The sequence below is a fragment of the Haematobia irritans genome, chromosome 1, assembly GCF_050003625.1.
Source record: "Haematobia irritans isolate KBUSLIRL chromosome 1, ASM5000362v1, whole genome shotgun sequence".
Taxonomy (NCBI): domain Eukaryota; kingdom Metazoa; phylum Arthropoda; class Insecta; order Diptera; family Muscidae; genus Haematobia; species Haematobia irritans.
The window spans coordinates 194,752,672-194,762,896 of NC_134397.1; the positions used below are offsets into that span (position 1 = coordinate 194,752,672).

General features: G+C 31.4%; 1 protein-coding gene across 1 annotated transcript; it reads left to right on the forward strand.

The window, feature by feature from the left end:
* Nucleotides 1–422: 422 nt before the first annotated feature.
* LOC142234179 (uncharacterized) lies at nucleotides 423–9,328 on the forward strand. Its single transcript, XM_075305268.1, has 3 exons — nucleotides 423–1,088; nucleotides 1,157–1,331; nucleotides 9,154–9,328. Exons 1-3 carry the CDS (start codon nucleotides 500–502, stop codon nucleotides 9,326–9,328), a joined length of 939 nt encoding a protein of 312 aa, XP_075161383.1. The 5' UTR covers nucleotides 423–499.
* Nucleotides 9,329–10,225: the final 897 nt, after the last annotated feature.

Below are 10,225 nucleotides of genomic sequence, written 5' to 3' on the forward strand. Positions count from 1 at the left end.
CATTAACCAAGGTTTACATTACACAAAATTATTAGGGAGAATATTGTATTTTAGGCCTACTATGTACTATGTAGTAAGTAAGGTCGTTGTAACGGCAATGCAATGTAAACATTGGTTATTTTGATAATAAATTTTAAATTGCTTTCATGCATTTGCTTCAACCTGCGTTTACTACTAACAAAGCGTAAAATATTTTAGCACTGCTTCTCTGCTTAAGGTGGCCCCAGAGGCGTCAAATGTTGCATGTGTCGACAACGAGAGTGTGGATGTTGTAAATTCCCCTACAATAAATCATTTTGCATTTGGAGTCACAAAATAATTGTGTGACAATAATTTGCATACATGAAGGAGCCTACAAATTGTCTACTTTGATATAAAACAAGTGTTGAACTTCACGGCGGTGTTCAGAAACATTTTTAACATCATCATTTTCAGTTCAGTTCAGTTTAGTTCGCTTCGGTTCGATTTGCTTTGCTTTGGTCTCGACACTCGCGCACAAATGACGCCTAAGGCAAAAATGGGACATTGCTACAAGACTCGCTATTATGCCTACAATTTGATGTTTATGATTACGATATTGTTTATGAAATTTAACTATTATGATTTCACAACAACAACAGCAACAAGTGTCAACAAAGGATTTTATACAAGTTCGGGTGATTCGTCTAAAGTATTGCGATTTCGTGATTTCGAACCACGTAGTAGTTTTGTGAAAACGGATACGGATATGGTGGTGATGGCAATGCCAAAACAAATTCGTAATACCTTAAATAATCGAAAATCACGGGGATTTCAATTTCATGCTGACGATAAGGATGTTAATATTGAATTGGAATTTATAGTTCCATTTGTCCGAATACCCATAGAACGTAGCATGGATATAACAAAGACGGCCTTTCGTAGTTTATTCGATTTAAATTTACGTTCCATATTAACGACAGGAGCTGTGGTGGCAGTTGGTGGCATCTTGGCGATATTTTTGAAATTTTTCTTTAGTCCATTTGGTGGTATTGGAGGTTTCCGTAAAGCCTCTCGCAGCTCTCAAGAATATTCAATGTGGCATCAATATGATAATTCATCAAATAACCGTAAAGAAGTTTACTGTAGACCTCAGTTTTTATTATTAACTTTTTTGTTTTGTGAAATTTATTTTCAGATGAAAATTCATTGAATTGGATTTCACTTGTGGAAACGAAGTTAAGAGAGAATAAAATTGATCTTGGTAATTGCATTCAAAAATCTATATGCGAATATATGCAGAAAACGGATGAAGGAGTAACGATTGGAGATTCTGGAGATGGATTTCAAAAAATTATTGCTGGTATCATAAGGTATGTCATTAAGTTTTATAAAATTTAACCGACTAGCATGAAAAAATTTTGTAAAACATGTATGTAAAAATTACTGGCACGAAAACCTGACCAAATCTTTGTAATTTCAAACTATATCCAAGTACATCATTTTAAGTAAAAATTTTAACTAATTTTAAAGAGTAGCGTGAACTGCAAAATAGTTAAAAATAATAACGAGATTTTCATAAAATTTTTGAAATTTGAACTAACTGGTTAGAAATGCGCTTAACTAAATTGAAGTTCAAAATTTGCCATAAATTACGAGCTACTTTTTTTTCAGTGTATAAAGAATTATATGGACCAAATCAAATCTGGCGGTCTGTTTATATGGGGGCTATACTTTAAAGTGGTCCGATATGGGCCCTTGGTAATATCATCTGACATATGGTACATCAATAACAGCTACTTGTACACTGAAAAAATATTGTCGTGAGGTCAAAGATTTCATGTTTTTAAAATATGAATGTAAATTTAGCTTAGCATAGAAGACGCATTTCTCAAATACAAAGTTTTTTTCCTTGTCTAAAAGTCGACAAACTTTTCAATGAAGTCGTATTGTCCTTATAATTAAGTGATTTCATTTAAAAATGGGTATCATAACATGCAAGAAAAAATGTTTGGGCTGAGGTCAACTTGACCTTAATAATTCAGAAAAATTCTTTAAATTTAATGAAATTGTCTTTAAATTTGTTGTCTTTTTGCATCTTGACTACAAAGGAAAACATCGTTCAAATATAGGACATGTTTTTCAACACTTTATTTTACAGACGTTTTTTACTTGAAACATAGCGTAATTTATACTGGAAGTCGAGTCTTAATATAGAAAATAAGGTTGTCGTTAACTCGTTTTTAGAGGACTTTGATAGCATATGAAGAAAAAAAGTTGAAAAAGCGAAAAATTAAAATTTACTCAAAACCCAAATTTAAAAGAGAATTGTGTCTTAAAAGTATCCTTATTTGTATTCTCCGCTTCTTTGGCTCGGAATCAATACCAAAATTTTTAAAATAAAGACAAAATCATTGGAACGTGTTTTTTTTCAGTGTACCAAGGATCAAGTAGATAGTTAGTATCGTTAGGACGTTTGCGTGATTTCAACGGACGGAATTCGCTACATCGATTTTATGTGGCCTAAGACCAATATTTCAATATTGTTACCAATAGAATTACAATGTTAGTATATCCCCATTCTAGGGAGTCACCGTGATGCACGTGATTAGCATGCCCGCCTTTCACACGCAGGGTCGTGGGTTCAAATCCAGTTTCGACCAATCTTATCTCACCTCAGTAATGCTGGTGACATTTCTGAGTGTTTCAAAGCTTCTCTACGTGGTGTCACTGCAATGCACAGTGGTTCCAAATCGCTTCTTTTTTGGAAATAATTCTATTACGGATAAACGGATGTTCTGGAACATAAACGAATGTTCTGGAACGGATAAATATATCAACATATTTTTTCTTCGTAGGAATGCTAAGGTGTTTTCCTTTAAATTTACAAGTTTGTGAGTCTCTAGTGGGTCCACGGGCTGACCTGCAGGCGTTGAAATGTGGTCACCTCGGGGAATGTCATTTTGTTTTATTTATTTTATTGTCAAATCCGCAATTACGAGTATGAACCGATTTCGATGTTTTTTCTTTGCTGGATAGATCTCATAAACCTCTTACAGCCTTTTTCTGTATGTCGAACGAGCTCTATCGATCGACTGAATGCACACAAACACCTGATTTTTGGTTATAAATTCAGCTGTTTGTTCCCATTTCAGTCGATCGATCGATGCTTGTTGCTTGTTCGAATATCTCTTATAGTGGGGTCAGAATTTTGAACCTAACATAGAAAGTCCGTTTTTAGGCATGGTTTAATTTCCTAACTTCATTGCCTACGTACGATAAATTTATGTACCTATGTGCTTTAGATTAAAAGTTGCAGACTTCACCATTTGGAATTTAAAATAAAAATACAGAATTTTGAACAATTTTTTTCGAAAAAGGCACCTACATGTCGTAAAATTTTTTTTCTGGACTTGTTTCTTATAGAAAACCAAATGAAGATACGTTGTAAGGATTTTTCGGTCATTTTGGCCAAGTAGTATACGAGTTTTTTTTCAACCCAAAAAATCGGCAATTTTTGGAAAAGAAAAAAAAAAGTTTTAAAAAAATTCTCATTTGGCAGAGCACCGATTGTTAAGCCGATCTCTTTTCAAAAAAAGCCTCGTGTGTCTATTAACTAACTGTTAAAGGTTTTAACAACCTACCGGTAAATAGCTGAGAAATATGCAAATTACAAAAAATAACGTTTTTTTAACATATATCCCCACTTTGGGGATTTTTAATACGATTTTTTTCAATTCATTTTTTTTTAATTCCTTAAAATTGTATGTATTTAAAAAATTTGGTTCTAACCCCAAAATTTGATACGAATGTTGGGAATTGTGTATTCAGCAATATTTCCTGAAACAATTTTTCCTGTAAAACTCTGAAACAATCATAATAATATCATAATTAGTTCAAAACTAATAAAGTTTTCAATTCATTTTTTTAATTCCCGACAAATTTTATGTATTTAAAAAATTTGGTCCTAACCCCAAAAAGGGGGATTTTTGATACGAATTTTGGAAATTGTGTATTCAGCAATATTTCGTGAAACAATTTTTCTTGTAAAACTCTGAAACAATCATAATAATATTATAATTAGTTCAAATCTTATAAAGTTTTCAATTACCGAAAAATTGTATTTATTTAAAAAATTTGTTCCTTAGCCTTTTCAAATACCTTTCCAACGATATATTATATTTATACTGTTGCTTAGTAAAATGCGCCTAAAATTTGCACTAAACTTCTCTAACTCGGGTGAAATAATGCATTTTTGTAAATGTACGTTTACGTATATGGGGGCTATACCTAAATAAAGTCAGAAAAGAACATTTATACTGTTGCTTAGTAAAATGCGCCTAAAATTTGCACTAAACTTCTCTAACTCGGGTGAAATAATGCATTTTTGTAAATGTACGTTTACGTATATGGGGGCTATACCTAAATAAAGTCAGAAAAGAACAGTGCTTGATATAAACGAAATGGACTGTGTTGTTGGTTCAAAAATAATTTTTTTATTGAAAAAATAAAAATTTTGTTACAAACGATTTTTTTGGGGTGATACATATTTAAAATTTTTCGAAGCAATTCAAAAAAACTCTAACAAAAGAAAAACGTTTTCGGTACACGTTTTCCAAACGGTCTTTTTTCTTTGCGTGTATATCTAAATCTGAACCGATTTCAACCAAATTCGGTATGCACCGTAAGAATGTTAATTCTCCTACCTGTCAAATCGTAATCGGAGTAAAAATTTGGTCTCAGAGTGAAATTTGTTCTCCAGAGGTCATATGAGTCTCGGGGAGAAGATTTGTATGGGAGCTATATCTAAATCTGAACCGATGTCCACCAAATTTTGACTATATTACTAATTGTACTTCTTATGCAAAATTTTGATCAAATCAATTTCCAATTTCTTTTGTTTCATATTTCGAAAAAAAAAAATATAATAACATTTGTTAAAATATCCTTGATAGACAATATTTCCTCCCTGTTCGGGAAAACAAATGTTAAGATATGTATTCAGAAGGAATTGTCTGGAAACTCGAAACACAGAATAACCGAGAAGGAATATGATCACCTCGAACATGTTGGACGGTGTAAATGTAACATGTTCGTCGCAATCATGTTATTTTCTCAGAAATTATGTATCTGATTTCAGCAGCCATGTATATTTCCCTTGCAATTCCAATGTAGGGCCTTGAGACAGCTCTGCCGATGCTGATTAAAGAATGGGGGATTTCTCCATTGCTGGAAGTCCCCAGCATTTGAAATGTAGGACCTTGAAACAGCTCTGCTGGTTCCTGTTTAAGGATGTGGGTCATTTCCTCGTTGATGTAAGTTCGCTGCAATTCCAATGTTGGATGATGAGACTGCTCTGCTGGTTCCTACCAAAGGATTGGGGTCATTTTCTCAATGCAGTTGAGGCTGACAAGGACGACTATTCCATTGAACTATTCTATCGAAAGTAGGCCTTGAGACAAGTGCGAGGTTGGGTTAGATTAGGCATAGTGGTAGTCCTCTATGTTAGGTTCATTTAGACCATTCAGTCCATTGTGATACCACAGTGGTGAATTTCTCTCTTATCACTGAGTGCTGCCCGATTCTATGTTAAGCTCAATGGCAAGGGACCTGCTTTTTATAGCCGAGTTCGAACGGCGTTCCACATTGCAGTGAAACCACTTAGAGAAACTTTGAAAAACTCAGAAATGTCACCAGCATTACCATAATCCACCGCTGAATTTTTTTTTTTGCTGTTTGGTCGAAACTGGGTTCGAATCCACGACCCTATGTATGCAAGAATTAGATATAGTGGTAGTCCTATATTTTAGTTTCACTTACATTGGTATCCATTGTGATACCAAAAAGTCCAATATAGGTAAAATTAGTTAATTTTAAAAAATTATGAACTATTTTGAAATTCGAACTATGTTTTTAAATTTGAATTCAAATTTTTTCTATTGTTTTTGTAAACCTTTTTATTATTATTTTAATTCCTTGTTGTTACAGTAAGCAAATATGATTAAAATCAATAAAATTGTCAATCAATTCAATCAATTTCATTTAAAAAAAATTGTTGGTGCCTTTTCATCCGAGGGCTAAGTGTTTCGATCGAACTAAAGCATTCCGATACATACCTTCTTCTAACCATACTTTATTTCTATTTTTATTTTTTTTTTCATTGAAATATAAAAATAATTATATTTAATACAAATAGAACTAATAGTAAAATTATTTTAATTATAATTATATACAATACAAATAGAACTAATAGTAAAATTATTTTAATTATAATTATATATGTTTATAATTTAATCTATATTACTACCCAACAAAAAATGGAAGTACTTAAGGCACAACTTTAAAAGTACTTCCAAAAATGTCCTCCCAAAGATGTTCTTTATTTTAACTACTCAGGAAGTTCTTTTTATTAAATTTTTTATAACTCGCTGTTTTCATATTTTAATGGGTAATTTTAACAGTTTTTGCTTCAAATGCTTACCCTGTTAGCATTAAAAAATGGTACACTCAGAGAAGAAACATGATTGTCACAATCATATTCGAAGAGCAAAATAATATGATAGGAGCTATTTTTGCTGCGACCATGTAACATTTTCACCTGCAACCACACGGATGAAAAAGACTGTTTTTCATATGTTTGGCTATAAACATTATATGTTTGGAACACAAATTTTTAAACACAATATTTTTGAGTGCAAGCATATAATGCTCATAAACTAGCATAACATGTTTGGGACATATATGTTAATATGTTAGAACATATTATGTTTGGGACATAAAATGTTTGTAAATATAATATTCTTGGATGCAAACATATATTAATTTAGAAATAGCCTATAAACATATATGTGTTTAGTAGCTTGGAGCGCTATTTAACAGGGAGCGATATTGAATTAAGTTGGTGGTTGTTGCTTGTTATTACAAAATTAACATTTTATTTTTCCTTGGGCAATTGATCAGCTACTTCTTTGATCCTTACAAACTGTGTGGTCCGCTGTTCGAATCCCCGTCCGGCAAAAGGTAAAATTAAAATAAAAAAAATTGAATAATTTCTTCTACAATGTTTGTATTACAGAAAAAGGTGCTAAGAACTAAAAAATGTCGTGGAAGTGAGAAAGATGTGGGGGAATATACAATTAGGCAGAAACAAAATTTTGAGCATTCAGGTCGAAAACCTATGTTGTTAGCACCTATATTACCTGTTTATTTTCATAATTCATTATGATTGTAAATATATAAATAAATAAATAAAATTTTGAGCACAATATTGTTTGGGAGAATTTTTTTAAGCATATAATATTTTTGGGTGCAAAATGCTTCCAAACATATTATACGTTCACAAAATAACATATTGTTTTTTGGAAGAAAACATTATTGAATTTGGATGCAAAAATACAAAATGTTTGGAACTTAGACTACCCAAACATATATTGTTTAGACCAATATGCTTTCAAACATATTATATATAGAGATCAAACATATAAATGTTTGGGCAATACCCAAAAATGTATATGCTTGAAGCAAAATATGTTTGGGAGTATATGTTACAGAAGCGATTTTGTATAAGGGTGCATGTTGGCTCAGTGAACATGGTTCTAAGAAAACTAAAATTGTCCTCATCTAAAATGTTATTATATTGATAAAAAGAATTTTGTTTCCATTAAAAGACAATGGTCACGATCTAAAATATTATGGTATTCGTCAAAAATGTTCTTCTTCCAGTTAAAAGAACATGGCCACAACCTAAAATGTTTTGATCTTTATGAAAAAAACTTTTTTCGTCGTCGAAAAAAGGACGCCACTTGAGAAAAGGCAACACAAAATCAACTTTATTTATTTATAAACTAATTCATTGTTTACTTGTATTTATAATATCGTGAAAGCAAACATTGAATATTTTTATACACTCTATTTTGGTTCAATTTCGACAATAAGTAATCATTCCATATTTATTTCGTGCCCATCAAATGTACCAACGCAGACATCATGTAACTACATGTAAAAATAAATTATACCATATATCTAAATGCAGAACAAAAAACAGGTACATTTTTTTCAATTACACTTTCCTTTTTTGTGTGCACATAAAACCACGTGCCACTTCTGAGTAAATAAATTAACACAAAACACAGTAATTCCGTACTCTCCGTCCATTCCAAGAAACAATCAACACACGACTGACGCGCAAAATGAAAATCGTGTGTACCTGCTCAATGTTTTTATAAAATTCTTTTCGCTGCAAAAAATTAAATGGTCACGAAAACAATGTACATGACCATTCAATTTTTTTACTTTTTTGCAGAAGTAAAGCTATTCAGTGACACGGCTGCTGAAATGTCAGACATGCGTCCTATGACAGGCTCATGTTAAATTCCTCGCTTCTGCGCCAATTTCGCACCACTTTCGGATTCAAAAAGAACATTTTCATTACTTTTTTGGTGACGCTTTTTTTTTACTGGATATTGATACTATTTAATTTACTGCTTTTAAAATCACTAATAACCCAGCAAAAAATTTGGAAGTTCTTCCAAAGGCATAACTTTAAAAGTACTTCCAGAAGATGTACTCCCAATTATGTTCTTTATTTTAACTACCCATGAAGTTCTTTTAATTCAATTTTATATAACTTGGTTTTTTCATACTTGTAATGGGTAATTTTAACTTTTTTGTTTCAAATATGTTAAAAATAAAGTAAGAATTCATAAAATGATACAAATCATTTAAATGTTGTCGAAAAAATGCTAAATCCAATCTGAAAAAATTGTGAATTTTTGAAAATATTTGAGGTCAAATGTTTCCGATAAGCGTTAGAATCCAAAAAAAATTATAAAAAAGTATAAAAATTATTTATTTGACAAAATTCACACAATTTTTTAATTTACATCCAAAACATTGAATTCGGATCACACCTAAAGAAGTGATGCAAATTCAGTGCAACGGCTGTTGAAATGGAGGACTTCCGTCCTATGACAAACCCATGTTAAATTCATCGCTTCTGCGTCAATTTTGCACCACTTCCGAATCCAAAAAGAACATTTTCATTACTTTTTTGGCGACACTTTTTTTGCTGGGAAATGTATATAAATTAATTTTTTGTGTAAATACTATAGAATACTTTTAGTGCAATAACTTATTAGTCTATATTTTCTTGAAATTTTATATAAAATCTTAATAATACTTTCTTTTAATTTTAAGCTTTCCCTCCGTACATAGTGTATTGAATGGAACTGCCGTCAAAGATGCTATTGATATGGCCGAAACCGGAAATGAGTGCAGTGTGACTTTTAATAATTGTAATTGGAATCCAAAATTGCCAAAGAAAATGTTTGGAATATTAACGAAAATTATTAAATATTTAAATGTAACTTAAGGGAATATTAATTATATAGAAATCAGAATTTTTAAAATAAATAATTTATTTATTATTTTTTACTAAACAACTGGACATAACATCTACACGCAAAAAAATAATTCTTTCCTCCCAAACGAAATTTTAGACAAACAAAGTTCGTTTCTCATTTGCTTTTCGCTGTAAGGAAGTGTATTTGGAAGAAAAGTATATACTTTTTGTGATAAACGTTTATTCTTTTCCAGGATGTAAAAACAATTTCATAAAGACTAGCTCAAAAAACATTATTTTCTTGCTAATTGCATTGTCCCTCACATCTTTCTCACATCCACGAGGATTTTTAGTTCTTAACACCTTTTCCTGTAATACCAACAATGTAGAAGAAATTATACGATTTTATAATTTTTTAAAATTTTTTTTTACCTTTCGCCTGGACGGAGAATCGAACCGCGGACCATGCACATTGTAAGCCAACACACTAACCACTGAGCTATGTACCTGTTATGGTCATCAATAGATAAATTCCCATATAAGTTATATTTATATAGCATAGCTTGCGGCGCCCACGAACCGAATAAACAAAGTTTATTTAACAGAAACAAACATTTAGTTTGGCACCGTGGAGCAGTGGTAGCTACGTCCGACTCTCATGCCAAGGGTCGTGGGTTCGATCCCTGCTTCGGCCAAAGTTTTTTTTTTTTTTGCTTTTGTTTTTTTTACATATATTCCAGATATATTCGGAAGATTCCGAAAAAATGTTCAACATTACATTGTACTATATTAAATTTTGAACTGTAAAATGTGTGTTATTAAAGACCTAAAGTCAGAAAAGAACAGTGTTTGATATAAACGAAATGGACTGTGTTGTTATTTCAAAAATAACTTTTTTTATTGAAAAAATAAAAATTTTGTAACAAA

Excerpts from the sequence above, each read along its gene's own strand:
- LOC142234179 (XM_075305268.1), top strand. The coding sequence starts at position 500 with ATGACGCCTAAGGCAAAAATGGGACATTGCTACAAGACTCGCTATTAT. Across the intron at positions 1,089-1,156 it reads TGATAATTCATCAAATAACC|ATGAAAATTCATTGAATTGG; the intron begins GTAAAGAAGTTT and ends ATTTATTTTCAG. Across the intron at positions 1,332-9,153 it reads ATTATTGCTGGTATCATAAG|CTTTCCCTCCGTACATAGTG; the intron begins GTATGTCATTAA and ends TTTAATTTTAAG.